General features: G+C 35.4%; 1 protein-coding gene across 1 annotated transcript in view; it reads right to left on the bottom strand.

Annotated features, from left to right (window-relative positions):
* The window catches only part of LOC145690401 (uncharacterized), a 95961-nt gene that overhangs the window by 30490 nt on the left and 44604 nt on the right, over nt 1-20867 (bottom strand). Inside the window, exons 6-9 of the mRNA XM_081765243.1 lie at nt 15366-17195; nt 8514-10187; nt 6827-7000; nt 4529-4696 (exon numbers count right to left, since the gene is read on the bottom strand). Of these exons, the coding sequence (XP_081621369.1) occupies nt 4529-4696; nt 6827-7000; nt 8514-10187; nt 15366-17195 (3846 nt within the window). The remainder of the gene's footprint in view (nt 1-4528; nt 4697-6826; nt 7001-8513; nt 10188-15365; nt 17196-20867) is intronic.

Raw genomic sequence — 20867 nt, 5'->3', positions numbered from 1 at the left:
ACAACACCGACAACGTTTGGGAGGTGATTCCTGACACCAAGATAAGACAAAAAGTATAGATCAAACCTGGGTGTACAAATGCTTCCTTTCGGAGTTATCGGCTGCCGAAAACATGAAAAAATTAACTTTAAAGTCCATAGCTCCAAAACTATGGGACCTACCGTAGTCGGGTCAAGACTTCACTTAGGAACTAATATGCGCACTATCCAAAAATCCATGTTTTAGAATCCAAAAGTACTCACGCAACAATTTTTATAGAGGGACTTTGACTACGGGTATATAATTTGAAGTACTCACCAACTACCTTGATAAAAACTGTTGCGGAAGTATCGCATGACTCTGAAACATGGATAATTGGATAGGGCACAAACTAGTTTCTACGTGAAGTCTTGACCCGACTACGGTAGGTCCCATAGTTTTGGAGCTTTGAACCTTTAAAGTTCATTTTTTCATGTTTTCGGCAGCCTGTAACTCCGAAAGGAAGCATTTGCGCACCCAGGTTGGTCTATACTTTTTGTCTTGTCTTGGTGTCAGGAATCACTTCCCAAATGTTGTCGGTGTTGTTTTGAAACACCCTGTACAAGATAAGCAAGTTTATACGCAAACTTTTCATCTCTTGACGGGAGTTTAAAAATAAGTTTCCATATTCATACAGATTTTTCACGTAGGATCACAAATTTATGTTAGTATATAACTTCGTGTATTTAAATACAAAATATGACTGCCTTGCAATAATTACTCTTTCCTTTTCAGATGTTACAATGAATGAAGGTGCAACAATGGACAAACTGAAATATAGAATAGTGATTTGATTCCTTTCTCTGAAAGATAAAGTTCCCAAACAAATCCATGAGGAAATGTTTGCGATATACGGTGAAGAATGTTTTTCGTATAGTGTTGCTGCAATGTGGCACAGATACTTCAAATATTGTCGCACGAAACAGAGGATGAGGAAAGATGAGGTAGACCGTCAACAACAATGAATGTTGAGATGATCAGCAAAGTTGAAACCCTCATCCATCAAAGAAATATGCCAGGACATTCACCAAAGTATAGCCTCCTTGGAAACTATCATATATGATCAACTGGATATGTCAAAGGTGTTTGGAACGTAGATGCCGCATTTGCTGACACCACTCCAAAAACACTAAAGACTGGAGTGCTCAAGACAAATGTTGGACGTCGCTAGTCAGGAAACAGATTTGTTTTATTCCTGACTAGTGACAATGAATGAGATACGGATTTATCACTTTGATCCGGAAAGCAAAGAAAATTCAAAACAATCGAAGCATTGTGACTCCCCGTCCCCTAAAAGGGCAGAGGTCCAAATGCCTGCAAAGGAGATTATGTTATATGTATAACCGCTTCCCGGTTATATATATATTCTTTTGTACACGACTATACCGTAAAAATTAAGGAAAATATATTTCAATATGTTTTCTATCTATCTATTAAAATGCTACAGTACCAATTAAGAGCGACGGAGCTCTAACCTATAACCTGAGTTTTCAAGCCTTTCATTTACGGTTATTTGTGATTTCACGTTTATAACAAAGACAAATATTTTTAAAAAAGTGTACTTTAAATAAATTACTTACAGGAATATTTTTCACAAAGTTTATCCTTTTAAATTATTGTTCAAACGCCTTTGCCTTTAATAAGCCTTCTCCGAAATAAATGCAAATGAATTGTGCTGCTATCTTTGGAGCTCTTTTAAACTACGCTTATATGTTTGTGTCCAACCCTTTCGACAATGAGATCTCGGAAACTACAGGCTCTAGAAAGATGACGTTTTCACTGATCGATTGCAAATTTCATGTAGATTGTCCAGTTTTAATTGAATATTTAAAAAGCATGGACACTTTTTCTTTATTACATTTTTACGGGTACATTGGAAGTGTTGAAATTAAAAAAAAAAAAAAAATCTAAAGCATTATACATTCCAACACCACACTGTTGTATATAGGGGTTGTATATGTCTCAGGCGTTTGTTTCGTGGCCAAATAATAATGGAAAAGGAAGGATAACCATTTCTCCAGTCTAAGATGAACCTTTTTTTGGGGAGTGTTTTGCCCAATGAACACCATATATAACTGACATTATAATTAATTGTGTATGTAATGTATTTGCTTATTACATACTGCATGCAAGAAGAAAGAAAACACTCGTCATACATGAATTAGAAACTCCAACCGGAAGCAGGCTTAAATCTTGCACACGGTGCGAGATATTGAGAAAAAAATAATCGAAAAAAGTCTCCCCTTTATGATACCCCTTGGCTTTTTTTTTAAATTAATACGTCTCTCACTTGTGTCTATAAAGGGACATGTACAGATGTTGTAAGGAATGAGAAGGAGATTTATGCTCATATGCGAATGATGCGCTGTGTAGAGAGCGCAGGTTCAGCTAGTGCTTTAAAAAAAATCTTTCTGTATGTTGGTGAACACTGATGAAAAACCAATTCTACTTAGTCGTCGTAGCCAATAGAACAAAGTATCTTTTCATTTCAGTTCTATTTTCAATGCGCCAAGTGTAGTAAAGACGAAGAGACACCAGTCAACAATATTGCTAAACACAATTTATTTGAACTAAAACACTTATGTGTATGGCGTTTATGAATATTCATTGTTTTATTTATTTATTTTATTCTATTTTATTTTGGACATTTTCATTTAGTTAGTTAGCAATATTTAGATGTTTGAGAAACTATAATCAGCAGTGTTCTCACGAAACGCAGTTCTCCGATAAGAACTATATTCATTTCCTCCGATTTCACAATTAGACTGCGTAATAAGATATCTCTACTGTCCTTTCCATTCCTAAATACGAATTGTTTCTGTTCAATATGCTAATTTGTTCGGTCACTATTCAAAAAGGGTACTTTCCTGTATGCGATATGAGAAAGCAATGTATTACAGAACTGACAGTTTTGTTGTCGTTGTTGTCCTACAATTAATGGAACCAGGAATTTTAAGAAACACGAAGTCGCAATTTAATAAGTTACATTCAAATACAAAAGGACATAGGCGCGCACGCTCAACGACGGTTGTTTTAAAATGGCATCTGTGATTGAGAAATTCAAATCGATGGAGCTGCGGAATGTGATCAGGTTTTCACGACTGAAAGAACAAAAACAACCTGAAATCTATCGTGAGGTGTATGAAATATATGGTAACAAGTAAATGACATTCACAAATGTGTGCAACTGGTGTGTAAATTTCAAAGCGAAGTGCGTGTGTTCCGGACGGCCGCATACATCTCACACATAGGCGAATGTTGACGTTATGGACGTAGTGATTCAACGGGAATGACAGACAACAATTTGAACAGGTATTTCAATTCAGTGGACATTTTATATGCCAATACATCCAGCATCATCCATGAAGCGCTTGCATATCACAAACCGGCAGCGATATGGGTCCTCAAACAATTCACATAACTACACATAGAGAACCGTATGGAAAGATGACTTCGGTATCTCCTTCGGTACGAGAGGAATGAAAACACATTCCTCGAACACATTATAACTGGTAACAAATCGTTTGTTTCTTTATACCTCGGAAAGAAAGCGGCAGAGTATGGCATGGAAACACGAACTCACCCCACCCAAAATATTCGGAACAACCCCGTCCGGAGGAATGATTTTGCTAACCGTTTTCTGGGACAGCCAGTGTGTGATTCTTATTTTGCAGTAAAAGAGCAGAGTATCAATGCTGTTGAGTGTTGTGCCACAGTGGATTATCTACGAGCTACTCTACGCAGAAAATGTCCTATAAAGTCTTTGAAGGTCTTTATTCTGCATGATTGCGCGTTCCCATGTTGCAGCAACTGTACTGCAAAAACTCTTGTCTTGGGATTGGGAAATTCTTGTGCATTCGACATATAATTCAGACCTGGCGCTTTCAGATTCTTGCCTTTCCGAACCATTAAAGGAATACTTTCCCGGCTAACGATTCTGCGAAGACAGTGAGATCATTACAACTGTGTCGATGGTTTAGCGTTTAGAGGAACGAATTTTACCACACAAATAACGAAAACTTGGTGTTATGTTGAGATAAATGTCTCAATATATGTGGTTACTATGTAGAAAAGTACATGAATGTTAAACTTCCAAATACACATTTCAGTTTCGTAAGTATATTCCTGTTTTGTTGTGAAAAATTTACTCAATTACATTTTTGATTTTCCCTAGTAGATGCAAAATGTTTCAGAATCTATCTTACAGCTTATGAAGGTCAATACCCTAAAGGGCTTACAATTTAATTTTTAAAATTCTACATCTATATATGACGTAATTCTTACATTAGCCTACGTATAGAACTTATGTTTGTAATCTTCAGTTTCTTCATACGAACAATCACTCACAAGTGAGAACTTGCACTGCAACACATAGATTACTATATATATATTTAAGCCTCCATTAAAATATTGGTCTTGATAAGAGGTGATGATTAGTGACTTCTATACCAATGAATAAAACAGAATCATCATACATGAATTAAAAAAATATTGAAACTCTCCTAAATACCTTCATTCGCCACAGAGGAATTTAAAATTTGCTGGACTGGCTGCAAATCACTAATACGGTTGTTTTGTACAGAATCTTCTGGTGCACTCCCATTATCAATAGACTGTGTTTCACTTGGAATACATGTAGATCCATTTATACTGTCTGTATTGTCTCCATCATTTGTCTCTACATAAAATAAAATAACAAATCACTCAACTAGAAAAGAAAGTTGTTAAGAAAATTATTGGAGTAAAAACATTAAATGACTTTTAAAAAGGAAGATTGATGTGCATAAAGATATTTACTAAATTGAGAGTAACAATAAATAAGTAGATAAATAAAGATGCTTCACAAAGTCGTTCGTTTAGTTATAGGAATTGTTCCACGTTCTTATGCAAGTAATGAATGCTACAGGAGCTTCTTTGTGGTTATATGGATAGAATACTTTGAGATCGAGAGATCGAAGCATGTTCGGTTTTCCGTGCATACTCTTGTGGTACGGATTACATATTTAACTTAAAGCCCATGTTCCATATAACTTCGTTCTACATAACAGTAAACTACAACAACTAATGAAACACTAAGTCTGCAATTAGCTACCTGTGACCCAACACAAAAAGGACTTTAATATCCAAAAGTGTGATGCTCATGCTTACAAACCAGGTTAATCGCAATAACTGTCAATGTAATATTAAAGTTACTAGAATGCTTTTTTTAAAAGGTATTGCACGAAACGGATGAAAAGCTATGATTAATTTATTATCTCTTTTCTTAGCAATTTCTCTCTCTCATTCACTTATTTTCACTCTAAGAAACATCATCTTTCTCTCTGTCAAATTTTTCTTTGTTATTTCTTAATATTGAATATACAAGTATTTACTAAACTTTAAACGGGAGGCAACATCCCTGTCAAGCAACGCTTTCAATTACATCTTCTTCTATTCTAATTCTTACTCGTCGGTTCGAGTACACGTTTCTCATTAACCTTTCATCCTTCCATCCACTTACATGTTTTATTTACATTTGTATTCAAACTTTTCACATCACTCAATCAAAAGGCTTCCCTTATTTAAAAAAAATACTATATTAATTTCCCCTAGTTGCACCAACTAATATATGCAATAACATGTATCAGGTTGTCTAAAAAGTATTGAGACTGGAGGTCAAAACTGAGAATACATTTACTGTTATTTGAAAATAACATTATGAAACCACAATTAAGAATAATCATTTTATTCTCTAAACGGAAAATATAATATACCAGAAAAAAAAGTAGAAAATAGTTGGCAGTGAGAGTTCACAGTCAGCAGACTACAAAATGGTGCATGTTGTAAGTACTAACACTGTTTCCTTTAACTCTATCACGATATGACAATTTAACATTCCTACGTGGAAGTTCTACAAAATTAATTCTAAAGTAAAATTGTTACAGTAATAAAAACTGAAGCAAAGCTACAAATCTGGAAAATTTAATTAAAGATGCCCTAGGTTTAATGCTTATCAGTATTCCCCTTTTCCATCGAGCGAGGGTCGAAGAGTAGGAAAACAACAGAGCATCAACTTTGTCACTGTTGTGTTCCCATTTCTGAAACCAGGAATTTTAGCATACATACAGTCATATAAGCTCAAGCTGAAATTTTGATTACGCTTATATCACGCAGAGTAGTCCATAAAGGGAGAAGGTAACTCCGACAAATATCGGAACGCCTGGGCTTTTGGAAAGTACGTAACATTTTTGTTCAAAGTTTTCTTCATTCAACTGTGATTTCTTCAAGTTTGAAATTCCTGACAGTGGCATTAATCATAGCTTTTGTTGAGATTAAAAATAATATAAAATTAGATTTCGCAAAAATATGAATATAGACACTTTCTAAACAATCTCCGGTGATAAAATAAAGTTTAGTCCATTGATAATACAAGAATTTAACAACTTTTGAATTGTTATTGGTTATGTTAAAAAAAGAAGAGAGTTAACAACAGAGAAGACCGTTGAGGGAAGGGAGGCTCACACAGTTTGGAGGTCCTCATCGAAAATTTATCTGAAGGTACATGAAATCTATAGGCGGCCCTGATATTAAGAACCTATCACTTTAGTTCTAAATTTATACGCATAATTTTATAACCTACGTACTTAACTTATATTTAATCAGGAAATTAATTACACACACAAAATACTACAGCTTTAAGTTTCCATTAAAATATTGGGTTTAATATGCAGTAATACAAAAATTTATATACCAATGAACCAAATAGAACCATGACATATGAACTGAAATATTGAAGATATCCTAAGTATGCCTCAAAGTTATTTCATACCTTGATTTGCCACAGAAGAATTTACAATTTCTTGGACTTCTTGTACATCACTACGGCGATTGCACTGTACAGAACCTTCTGATGTACTTTCATCAACGGTACCTTGCATTTCACTTGAAACACATGTAGATTCATTTATATTGCTTGTTTCACATGTAGATCCATCGTTTGTCTCTACATAAAAATAATTAAATAAAATAAATACCCTTAGGAAAGAAAACTGTTTAGGAAAACATATTGATATGCTTAAAGATTACTACTAAATGTGCTTAAAATTAACAGTATGAACAAACAAATGAATGTCTATAATCGCACTTTAGCTTTAGATCGATGTCCCATATAGCCTTGATACTGAAAGAGACGTTAAAATTCAACAAACACACCAATGAATGCTGGAACCCAAATTTTTAGCATCGTCAAACTGTTGTTGACTCTTGATACTAGAAGAATTTTAATTCTGATCGAAAAGTGTCCGACTTCGGCCGCAGAAGATAAAATATGGAATTGGTGAAATTCAGCTCCTATTATTCTCCTAAGTCGATCTCTCTCCTGACTGTACACACTCATTTCAGCGGTCCTTCCACTGAAAGTAAATTTTTAAAACTTGGAACATAAATAAAGTGCCCCGTTGCATTCTCCATTGTCTCTTCTCTGCTTCAAAATAAACTTCAGTTTGGGAATAAGCCAGAAAGAAATTGCATGAGCAGATGAGTAGTTATTACAGCGTTGCCAGACATGTGATACTGTGTATCTGGCCAAGAATAAAATTAACAGAATGGGCGGTGATGTGATTGCAAAGCTACGAATTATACCTTGTTTCCATGTTATTCATACATGATCACATAAAATAGATCCTACTTAACCAAAAAATAAATAAATAAATAAAAAATAAAATAAAATAAAAATAAATAAGAACAAAATTTGCCACAAAACACCATGTTGTTACGGATCTTCATTTCAATAGCATAAAGAGTGTCAACATTACATGTGGTTTTGCTTGCCTAACACGAATTTATCATGATGCGAGCAGTCTCGGGTTCAATTCCCGATGGGAACACTCGGTTGAAAAAGTTTTTTTTTTTTTCCCTCACCTATCCTGAGTTAGGTTTTCCTCATTTACACCAGGCAGATGCCAGAGTGGTACTTAACATAATGGCCCCAGACCGCTTTCTTACTTCCCCATTCCTTTCTTTCTCTCCAGTTACCTGTGTAGTGTGATCGCCGAGGGACGTCATCCCTCACACGTAACGGACTAGCATGGCTATAAATGCCGAAAATCCAGAAATCTAATTCCTCTAAACGAAGTTAATTACTTCCTCTTAATTTTCGGCACATTGACGACAACTGTTATACAGTGTTTAATATAAGCAGCCTCAAGTTATATATATGGATATTTATCTTAGATACAATAATTACGGTTCAATCATGATGTTGTAACACAAAAATAAGACGAGATACTAAGAACCACATATAACATAACAAACAACAAATCACCAACTTTGTAGCTCTCTTAGAATTAACTTACACACATGAGCAGAAAAAGACTGCCTCTGAATCTCAAAGAAGATGGCATGTCGAGAATTTGCTTGGCTTAAGAAATAAAGTTAGATATTAAGCTGAAACAACCGGGACTAAACTGAATCAAAATACTTTTCATAATCAAAGGAGCATAAGAATATTTACATACCTGAACTCTGCTCTACTGTACACGCCTCCATCATGACAGTCTCCTGCTCTGAACTCGCTGAACATGAACCACAATAATTTCTGTCATTCTCATTTTGTAATCCACCAGATACTACTGTTTGCTCATCCTCTTCAGTTAGCGTAAGAACCTCTTCATTACTTCTGACTTCTGATGAAGGTGATAAATGATATACACGATCCCTTAGTTGATTTATGAACTCCGAAAAGAATTCTTTCTCACTCTCCGACACATCAAATGAAGCATATAGCCTTCCTACTTTTTCCCGCCACTTACTTACAATCATTGACCCCGGAATGGGCACTTCTGCGCGACGAACAACTTCCCAAACAGCGTCCCAGTTTTTTCGATAACGTAAATCATTCTTAAAGTCAACGAAAAGGTAAGAATTCTGTGTATTCACTCCTACATTACTTCTGACATCAATCATTTTCTTAATTACTGGAATCACATCAGTTGGAATTATAACAGGAATCCACGTTCCCTTCTCTTGTTGTAGTTGATAAATTACTTTGTACATTCCTAATGGAAGCGTCTCGCGCTTTGTCATAGGATCCGTTACATTTTCCACTGCTGCTTCATTAACCCACTTATCTGTTACAGCATCTTTCCATTCTTGTAGAGATAATTCACAGGGATTTCCACCCCACATTGCATTCCACAACGTTAATCGACACAACACAATGTCCTGTACGTTTTTGAAACATTCCTTATTCGAAATTTCATAATTAGGGGATAACACTTTCTCTATTTCAGATGCTACGAAATTATTTACAAGTTTGATTTTATCATTAGAGGGAAAATGTAGAAGTTCATCTTTTTGACGCTCTTCTAGAGTAGCTCTTCGGCGTCGTGACATCCAGAACACAACGTACCAGTTAATGTTGAGCGCACCTAAGAATACCTTTAAGTCTTCTATTAGCTCAGAATCATCATCCAGTGTGCACTGTTGTCTAAGAATGTCTGCAGCTTGTTTCAGTGTATAACCGTATTTCAACTTTATATAGCCTGCCCGCTCTGGAGTATCTTGAAGGGACACAATATTATGTACAGCTTCTTCTAATGATACGAATCTCCTAATATCAAAAATATTTTTAAACGAAATATTCTGGTCATCTTCAATTTTTCGCATTTCTATGATAAGATATCCCAAAAATCTCATAAGAGACATTGCTACTTTTCTTCCTTGATGCTTCCAAATCTGCGATCCAAACAAAAGTAATGTGTCATCTTCGGTACATAATTTACCTACATCATCATTCTTAAATTTTCCTGTTATATCTTTTAGGAAAGCTTCGTCTATTGGGAAGCTACGAGTTTTAGAACTTGACAACTCGGACGGAGGGGTAATTGCTGATGAAGACAATGATGCAGACGAACCTATGCATCTTGTCATATGTGATGCAACATATTCCGTAAGAAACAGTCCTTTACATTTCTCACATGTTTTGTAATGTGTAGTATTACCATTTCTCAATGATAATAGTTCTGGCGCTAGAGGACTTTCTTTTACGTTAGGATTTTTCCTTTTATTTCCTATCTTGGAATCGTTATTCGATTCTTTCGACACATCCTCGGAAGGTTTTCCTTGTTGTGTGGTTGTCCCTTCATTCGTCCCAGGTTGATCTTGCTCAGCTGCTGTATGTGTTTGTGGATCTACAAGAGAACAGAGAATTCAGTTTTAAATAAAAATGATAAAAAAACATCATTTATATTTGAAAGCAATGCAATCGTCTATACGTAATTAGACGAATAAGCAAACGTTTGTCCAGATTTTTCTTCCTTGTCTATTCTCTACACTTATTGCAAATATCATTCTATTTTACAATTTTTTCTCTCCTGAAAAGATTTATGTTTTGAGTGTAAAGCGTTAAATATCGTTATAATAACAAGCACATGATAAAAATTGTGAAGATATACACGTCACGTGAAACCAGGGTTGGAAAAAAGTTTTTTTTTTAAAAAAAAAAGAACAAAATATGTGTTTAAAACATAAAAAAGATGTTCAAAATGTTTTAAACATATTTTAAAACACACAAAAAATATGTTTTAAATGTTTTGAACAGTTTAAAACATGATTTTAAATTTGTTTCAGAATCGTGTAATAACGTATTTATTAAGACTTTTCTACTCTTGCAACCGATCTTTTCATTTATATTATGATGGTTAAGACTACACTGTGTTAGGTACAGAATATTTCAGTATAGATTAGTAATTTTCAACTTATTTCATATCACGACCTCCTTTTATTACATCCTCTTGTTAGTGATTCTCGTAAGTACTTTCTTGGTTGTAATAAGCTTTTTAGGTAGATTTTAAAATCTACCTACTATAGAGATTTCACACAATTTATCAATATACATGGCAAACAAATGTCCTTACCATCCTTGTGTATTGAGAACGGGTTGAAGGAGAATGATGAAACTTAAAAGTGGTCTGGCACATCAGATGGTGCTATCAAGCATCATGGCGGACATCTTTGATTGGTATTCGCAATTTCAAATGCAAAGGGAGTCATGTTACATGTTTTAAGGCTAGAATTTTACCAGAAATACGGCTGTGCGGTTATTTTAGCTCTAAAAGAGGTCATTTCGTGGAGGCGGGGGAGATTTTTGTTGCAAAATTTGATTACTATTTCAGAGCACTGACGCTAATAAAATTATTTTAAAATAATAAATTTTCGAAAAGTAATGTTTGAAGCACACTTCATGTTGTGCTAACTTTAGAATATTTTCTGCAAGCCTATGTAATTGGTTGTTTTTTGAGTCAATAATTTATTGAAGAAAAGTAACATTTGCGGCATTCAGAGCACAGTAGATCCAAATCCATTTTCAATAAAGTTAGGTTTTGCTCAGCAAATGAATTCCATTTCAAAACCTAATATCTTCGCAGTCAAGAGTCCAAAACAATTGTTACTAAAACCATGCGAATGGGCATGTTATAATTTCATATGACAGCCGCTAGACAGGGGCGTCAGTGAGACAGGAGGGCAACCGTCCCCATCCCCACTCTGGATTTCAGATTTTGGGGGCAAATGAAATGAAATCTGAAGTTTTACGTCCCGCAGTTGTGCCGGCTAGGCTAAAGGAGACAGTGATTATGAGAAATGAATGAAATGGTAGAATGAAGAAGGTGGGAGGAAACAGGAGAACCCCGAGAAAACCCCCACACACGGTGTTTGTCCACCACAAAGTTCACTTGGCGGGAGCTGGGATCGAACCCGGGACCTCAGGCACCAGAGGTGAAAAATCTACCACTGAGCCACCGCGGCCCCAAGATTTTGGGGGCAGTAAGGCAGTTTTAGAAATCTTTTGATAAGCAAAATCCAACAAAATAAGTTTTAAGTCCTTACACCGAATAAACACGGAGAACATACAGATGATTAAAACTGGAAAGTTTCTTAAGCCCAATTTCCAGAATTTTAAGCAGGCCCGAAACTCGAAAGGAGAGCCAGTCACCTTTGGAATGCTTGGGCCAAAAAATATACAAGAGAGCAATATAGGCCTATAGCTCCTTACGGCCAATGGAAATGGATCAAAATCCGTATTTATTCGGTGTAAGGATTTTCAATTTTTTTATGTTGGACTTTGCTCAGCAAGAGGTGTCTCAATCTGCATTACTGCTCCCAAAATCTGAAATTCAGGGTACGGAGCGGATGACCTCGAAACGAATGCCCCTCTAGCGGCAATTATATAAAATTTTAGATTGCATCTTGTCAGGTAGTTTTTCTTTCTTTCATCTCCGATTCGTAGTTGTGAAAATATGACGGGTTCCGTTGGTGTATTCTTTTGGACACACCCTGCATTTATTTAACGTAATTATGCATCACTGACTATAGCATTCGGAACTTTACTTGTTAATTATTCCAACGCTGCAGCGTACACAATATAATGTTAATATCTTAATTTATTGCAAGGAGGGGGAAATTAGCCCTCCTCTCCCATTCCGACAACGCCCTAGTCTAGCGGTTGTCCTATGAAACTAGTCCACATCCTTTCACGTGGTTTTTGTTTCATTTATTTCATACCCTTGGCTGTGAAGATACTACGTTTGCTGAGCAAAAGTGAACCTTTCTGAAAATGGATCCATTGTGCTCTGAACGCCCCATATCGAAAAATATTTTATAAGACTGAGTTGGAGCCAATTTTATCCTGCATCCCAAGTTTGTTCGAAACGCATAAAATTAGTTTGTTTAGTTTGATTGATTACAGTCTTACGTCAGTAGCAAGGCTATATGAGATAGGACTTTTTGTTTAACGTGGGATCCGAACCACTAATTTTGAAATTTTACGTCGGATCGCGGTCAAAATCTATACAGCAAATTCCGTCTCATGCCTCTACCCTCAAAATTTAATGTTTAAAGACCGAAAATTATGCCCTGTAGCGTGGTGCATACATACATACAGATGAACAAATTGAGATCAAATTGTCCCTGACACTGACGTTCGGCACTAATGGTACAATAAGTATCACGCTTTAATGGTTAGTTACGTGGGCGACTGCCATACTTGCGCTTTCTCGCCTGGTCCCTTCATACGAGCTATGGTTTTTAATAAAATTTAGAACTGAGGTGGGAAAGAGGAACCAAACAAAACTTACTTTCATAATATAATGAAAAAGATATTGTTGATACAAAATTAAGTCTTATCTGAAGTTTCCAGTTGCATCTCAACCACATCATTGACGTTAGGATCATCAAAAGCAACTTTCGGATCAACACTTTTACCATCTGTTTGGGTTTCCAGTTTTTTCATAGCATTGCATTTTTCATAATGATTCTTCATTCTTTGAATTAAACCAATCATTTCTTTTTCGTTTTGCAACGGGCTCATATGGTCGTTTTCTTATCTGATGGAGTTTGAGTTACTTTAAAAAATTTGCCCCAAATTATGCTCCTTCCCCCCCCCCCCCCCGTAAAACTCGTGTTAAACAATTCTAAGTTGTACTGAGCGTGAGAACCGACATGTACTGCATCAACGAATCCTGCGATATTTTAATTTCAGAACCGCAATTTAGCAAATAATCTTTTGTTTGTTTTCTGTGATAATTATTTTATTTATTTTTTAATATCAGTTCTACAAATAGTCCAACCTTCGACTACGACACTTCCTCGCAAGTTGACTGAGAAGCATTTAAACAATACGATATACGTTAAAAATAAGGAAAAAAGAGACAAAATAAATTGTAGATCACCAAATTGACCTGCTGTAGTCACGAGAAATCAAAACATTCACATAGGAAGAAAATAATCTTCTGAACGGGAGTACTTTTGACAATTTTCTTTCTCTGGCAGATCTTTTTAGAAAAAAAAAATAAAATAAAAATAAACATATGTTTAAAACAGTCTTAAAAATAGACGTGTTTAAAACAAAATGTTTAAAACGTGTACAAAATTTGTTTTAAACAAAATCAATTGTTTTAAAAAAGTTTAAATCATTTGTTTTAAACAAAACAACCCTGCATGCAACCATGTAATTATTCTTTTAAGTGTTTGTTCTGATGCCCAATCATAATTTCTGACGTGTATTAATGAACGTTGTTTCTTTGGTTATTGTTTCAGCTACATAAGAATTTAGTTTTGAGAAGTTGGGCAAATTAGAAATATATAGATCCAAAGAAAATTATAATTAGCTTGTAAATTTCCTAATTTCACTTTCACTTTTACTATGCCTTTTTGAAGAAAATACGTATGGGTTGGTATCTACCTATATAAATTTCATATAGCTTCCGTCTGAAAACACATTCTAGATTTTTAAAAAGAAAAAGAAAAAAAAAGAAAAAACCCTCCTTGGGAATAGATTACGAGTGAAGAATGTCAATTATTTGATTTATGAAAAATATATGTATGTAATAAAAATAAATTAAGATTATTACCTTTAAATTTTCGTGATCGGAAAATGTGTAGGTGTAACAGTAATCTTATTTCCTTGTTTGCAGTAACTGATCTCCTGCTGCATGAAGTACAGATATATACAGGGTGTATGAAAAACGACTTTACAACTTTGAAAACTCATATTGATTTACTCACTTATCTTACAGACATGGTTTTTGTGTCATTTTGTAGCAAAATACTTCAAGTTTCGACTCATGTAGTGCACTAGTTCAGAAACAAGTCACCGCAAGCACTAGCGGCAGTTGCAGTAAAGATGGCTACCTTTACTGGTTCCAAACGTGCTAGCTGTATGTTTTCGTGTGAGGAATTCAAGTCTACGACAACTGTGCAACGTAGATCCTCCAAGTAGGCCTGCTATTTAACAGTGGCATAAGTGTTTTATTGAAACTGGATGTTCGGTAAGACACAAATCTTCAGGTCGTCCCCGTGCGTCTGAAGATGTTGTAAAGCAAGCGAACAAAGTTTTGAGAACAATCCTACAATATAAACCCGCCGTGCTTTTCGACAGCTGGGCGTCCCACACATGACAGTTTGACGTGTGTTGAGAAAACGGTTACATCTCAAATCATACAAATTACAAATGGTCCAAGAATTAAAAGGCACTGATAGAACTGTTCGTAAGGAATTTTGTGTGGAAATCGAGAAATCGACTTCAGATGGGGTGTGTGCCAAATCACCAATGGAAGCCCCATTGAACCTCTTTAAGCATAAGGTAAGAATCTTGATGTATTTTGCTACAAAATGACACCAAAACCATGTCTATACGCTAAATAAATAAATCAAAATGGGTTTTCAAAGTTGTAAAATCCTTTTTCATACATCCTGTATATGTGGATACATATTCTCATGATATCAAGCAATACTCACAAGACTTCTAAAAATGGTACCTTACTTTCTTTTTCTATAATAATACTACTACTACTAATAGAATATTTACGTACCTTTATTAAATTCCGCTGAACATCTATCCTTGATAGTGGTTTCTACTTCTAAATTCACAGAGCACGGGCCAGAACCATCTAATTCATTCTCATTTTGTGATCCAACAGAGATTGATGTATGATCAACTTCCTTGGTTGTAAGAAGCCCTTCATCATTTGCGATTTCTGATGAATGTGGTAAGTAATGACATGCACGATTCCTTAATTTATTCATGAGCTCCCAAAAGGGCTCTTTCTCACTCTCCAACGCATCAAAAGAAGCATATATTCTTCCTACTTCTTCCCGCCACTTTCTTACAATCATTGAGCTTGGAATAGGTACTTCTGTGCGTCGAACGACTTTCCAAACAGCGTCCCAATTTCTTCGGTAACGTAAACCATTCTTGACATCTATAAAAAGATACGAATTTTCTACACTTACTCCTATGTTAGTTCTTGCATCAATCATTTTCTTAATAACAGAAATTACATCAGCTGGAATTATTACTGGGATCCATGTTTCTTTCTTTTGGTGAAGTTGATAAATTACTTTGTACATTCCAAACAAGCGTCTTGCAATAGGATCAGTTATGGTTTCCACTGCTGCTTTATTAATCCATTTGTCTGTTACAGCATCAGTCCACTCTTGTAAAGACAACTCGCAAGGATTTCCACCCCACATGGCATTCCACAACGTTAATCGACACAACACAACATCCCGTACGTTTTCAAAACATTCCTTATTCGAAATTTCATAATTAGGGGATAACATTTTCTCAATTTCACATGCTACAAACTCTTTTACTAGTTCTATACTATCTTTTGATGGAAACAATTTAAGTTCATCCTGCTCACGTACTTCCTGAGTAACTCTTCGGCTTCGGGATATCCAAAACACAACATTCCAGTTAACATCAACGACAACTAAAAATGTGTTTAACATTTCGATTTGCTCATAATCATCACGCATTGTATATTGCTGTATAAGAATTTCCGCAGATTTTCTCAGTATGTAGCCATATTTTAGCTTTAAACACCTTGCCTGTTCAGTAGAGTATCGGAAAGACGAAACATTATGTAAAGCCTCCTCCAATGATGCAAATCTCCCAATATCAAAAATATCTTTAAACGAAATATTATCATCACCTTCAATTTTACGCACTTCTACAATAAGATGTCCCAAAAGTCTCATCACAGACATTGCTCTTTTTCTTCCTTGATGTTTCCAAATCTGCGATCCAAACAAAAGTAATGTGTCATCTTCCGTACATAAATTACCTACATCATCATCTTTAAATTTCCCTGCTATATCTCTCAAGAAATCATCGTCTACTGGGTATCTACGAGTTTTAGAACTTAACAAAAAGAATGAAGGATCAATTACTGATGGAGATAGAAGTGAAGTCGAATTTTTACATGTTTTCAAATGCACTCCAATTTTTTGTCTCGAATAAAACCCTTTACATTTCCCACATATTTTGTAACGAAACCTATTACCATCTTTCAGTGATGCTACTTCAGGAGCTGATGGATTTTCTTTAAGCTTTGCAATCCTTGCTTCGAATACAGTACTTTTCTTCAATAATACTAATGCTTTCTTCCTTTCTGGTGAAGGCAACTTAAAGATTTCTTTCACGTTTTCCTCTGAGCTGTGATGCCGTAAATAATGTTTGGAAAGTTTCGTTGTGTTTTGGCCACAGAAGATACATTGTTTAGCATATTTTCCTATCTTTTTCTCTTTCAAATCGCTAATCGATGCTATCGACATATCCTTAGTAGTCTTTTTATGTTGTTCTTTTCTTTCCTTTTTCTTGTAGCCATCTTGCTTTGTAGTTGAATCTGTTTGTGGACCTAATAAAAAAAAAGTCACAGATAAAAAGAAGTATATTTTAATATAAAAACAATAATAATATTAGGTTAGACAGAGTACATCTGCTAACTAGAACTGTAACTACTACATATCTATTTTCCATATTTATCATCACTAACATCTAATTGGATTCATTCTTAAATTGCAGATATAATTTTCTTTTTGTTTTTATGCAAAGCATGTATCTACGTATGTGAAGTCGCTTGATAAATACTCTTTCTGGAAGCTGAGTGCGTTGTGTGCGACTGCAGAACTGCACATACGCGTTTTTTTTTTTTTTTGATAAAGATTGGCGGATTTTTTTTACCTATTTCTCCTGACGCTTTCTAGAAAATATCAAACCATTCCTATGAAAACAAGCATTCTACTTTTTTTTTTTTTTTTTTTTTTTCGGAGGGAAGGCGGAAGGTGGGGATAAGAGGAAGGGCACTGTCGTGGTTATCTGGAATTTCCAATTCTGAAAAATTCGATAAATTAAATTCACAACAGTGTTATCTATTATTGTTCCTGTATATTGCTTCTTATATTCATGGCACTTTATCATTGTATTAGTAAGTGTAGAATAGAAATAAAATGAAATGAATTTTCTAGTTTAAGATTCTACGGTTATGCCCTTTAGGCTAAAGGAGATTAAAATGGAAGTGAATGGTTAGGAACGAATTGGTAGAATAACAATGTGGGGAGACTCCCGCACCACAGGTGAGCAGAAATGTAGACTAAGTGTATGTATATGGGTAGGTAAGGAGCTATAACATCAGAAACAAAGGATTACTGATATTTTGAAGATTTCCTGGAAATTAAGTGTTTTTAATTCTAGTATTAACAGTATGATGGTCTGGCAACGGGCAGTCCATTTTCTCCCTTGTCAATCATGGTGCTGTTGACAATCAGAAACCCTATATATGAGACGTCAATTTGCAAAAAGATCATTAAAAAATCAGTAAAGATCTCTTATGTAGCCATAAAGAAATTATTCAAATATCATTAAAAGTTAATTTAAATTTGCCTCACTTGTATGAAGTACGAAAGCTCCTATGGTTAATGTCCGTTAGATTTTTTTTTTTTTTTTTTTGAAAGGCAAGTTCAAAAATGTATCTCATATAAAAATAATTTTAATTAAAACAGATATTTCACATATAAGGACAGCACGATACTTCAATACATAATTTTAATTTCTTCTTCCCTGTCTATATTAAATTATCAAAATAGAATTTCTTTATCGGTAAAAGAAAGTATACAAACTTTGGATTCTAGTCTTATCGTTTATATCATGAAGATATACAGAAAGGTTGTATTTTGATTTATAGATTTGATAGGAGTTTATGAAGTTAGAGGGAAGGTAATGCAGTGTTGAACAGCGAAGGATATAGAATGTTTTACTCAGGTAGTGGAAGAGGTGGTCATAATGGTGTAGGAATAATTCTTGGTACGCGTTTAAAACAGAAGGTAAAGTAGAATCTGTTGATGATAAAGTTATGATGTTAAGATTTAAAGGAAAAAAGAAGGATCTAGTGGTGATACATACGTACGCCCCAACGACTTTGCATACAACTGAAGAAGTAGAGGAAAATTATGAGAAAACAGAAGAAATTATAGACAGAGAGAAGAGACGTGCATGTATAATTGTAATGAGGGATTTCAATGCAGTTGTGGGAGAAAAACAGGAAGGTAGTGTCGTAGGCAAATATGGTTTAGCCGAAAGAAATGAAAGGGGAGAGGAATTGGTCAATTTCTGTAGACAGAATTCACTAGTAATGGGAACACGTGGTTCAATCAGCACAAAAGAAGATATAACTGGAAATACTCAATAGACGGCCGAAGATATCAGACACACTACGTTATGGTTCAGGACAGGTATCGGAATAGTTTGAAGAACGCAAACACCCTTCCCGGAATTGACATTTTTTTTTTATCATAACCTTGTGCTGGCCGAAATAGATATTCAGCTGAAAAATGTGGGGAGAAGAAAAATAGGCAACAAGATGTTGAATACTGAAAAGTTGAAAAACGAGGAAGTAAGAAATCTTTTCGCAGAAAAATGCTTAAACGAGGAAAGAATAGGTGCAAGTAATATCAGACGATGGGGGCATATTAAACTTTGCATACAGCGGGCTGCAGAAATAGTAGTGGGCTACCGTGAACACAAAACGGCTAAGAAAATGAGGGGAAGGGAGACGTGGAAACAGACTGACATAGAAGAGGGCAGAAAGATGTAAGGAAGTTAAACAACGAGTCTTGCGAAGAGAAACGGAGCAAGAGAAGAGTTTTACAAAAGAAAATGTGAGAAGATACAAGAATTAGAAAGAGTTGAGAAATATACAAGGAAGTGAAATCTAAAGAACTTCGGAGGAAACAAGAATAATTAGGATGCCAGTAGAAAATAAGAAAAAAAATAAATCTTTAAGTTTACGTCCCACGGATACCCCGGCTAGGCTAAAGGAGACGGTGATTATGAGAAATGAATGATATGGTGGAATGAAGAAAGTGAGAGGAAACGGAAGAACCCCGAGAAAACTCACGCACATGTTGTTTATCCACTACAAAGCTCACTTGGCGCGAGCTGGAATCGAACCAAGGACACCATGCACCAGAGGTAAACGCTCTACTACTGAGCCACCGCGACCCCTGTAGAGAATAATAATGAAAAGATAGTCAGCGAGAGAAGTGAAGTCTTAGGAAGATGTAAAGAATATGCTGAGGACTTATATGGGAGTAGGAATAGACCGTGTGGTTTAGACGTTGAAACTGAAGTACTCAAGGATGGTAAAGGGTTTAGTATTCTTCCGGATAAGTTTGAAAAAGCCATATCCGAGATTAGGAATGGAAAGGCAGCCGCAATAGATCATATACCAAGCGAATTGATTAAGACTATGGGAGACACGGGCATGAAAGAATTGTTCCGACTCTGCAATGAAATATATGAAAGAGCAGAGTAGCCAAAAAACTTCCTGAAGACTATCATGATACCGACGGCTAACAAATCGAACCCAGAGAGATGTGACGATTATAGAACTATTAGTCTTATATCTCACGGAGCAAAAATTTTGCTTGGAATTATGAACAGAAGGCTATATGGAAAAAGAAATGGAAAAGCTGAGAAGGAACAGTTCGGATTCTAGTAAAGATACAAGAGATAAAATTGGATTACTAAGGATGATCGTGAAAGGTATATAGAAAAATGGAAAGAGGTGTATTTTGCATTTATTGATCTAGAAAAGGCTTTTGACCGTGTAAACTGGGAATTATTGTCGAAAGTTCTAAAGAGGGTTAGGTTGCAATGGAAAGATCGAGGACTCATAAGAAACTTATATATGAATCAACAAGTAAGTGTTAGAACAGGGGAGGAATTGATAGAGGAGAGTGCAATTAAAAGGGGAGTTCGACAGGGATACTGTCTCTCGCCAACACTGTTTAATATCTATCTAGACGAGATAGTAAAAAAGAGCCTATAATGAAGACGGTATTTCCGTAGGAGTTAGAATGATTAGGTGTATACGGTTTGTAGATATGGTGCTTGTTGTGAAATCTAAAAAGAAAACCAAAAAAATGTTAGAAAACTTGAGGAAGAGCTGTGAAGAATATGGGATGAAAATAAATGTTAGAAAGACGAAAGCCATGGTGATTGGAACGAAGGGGTCGGTGGCAAATATGGA

The sequence above is a fragment of the Thermobia domestica genome, chromosome 7 (assembly GCF_964235325.1).
Source record: "Thermobia domestica chromosome 7, izTheDome1.hap1.1, whole genome shotgun sequence".
Classification (NCBI taxonomy): domain Eukaryota; kingdom Metazoa; phylum Arthropoda; class Insecta; order Zygentoma; family Lepismatidae; genus Thermobia; species Thermobia domestica.
This window is presented reverse-complemented; position numbering and strand designations above follow the sequence as displayed.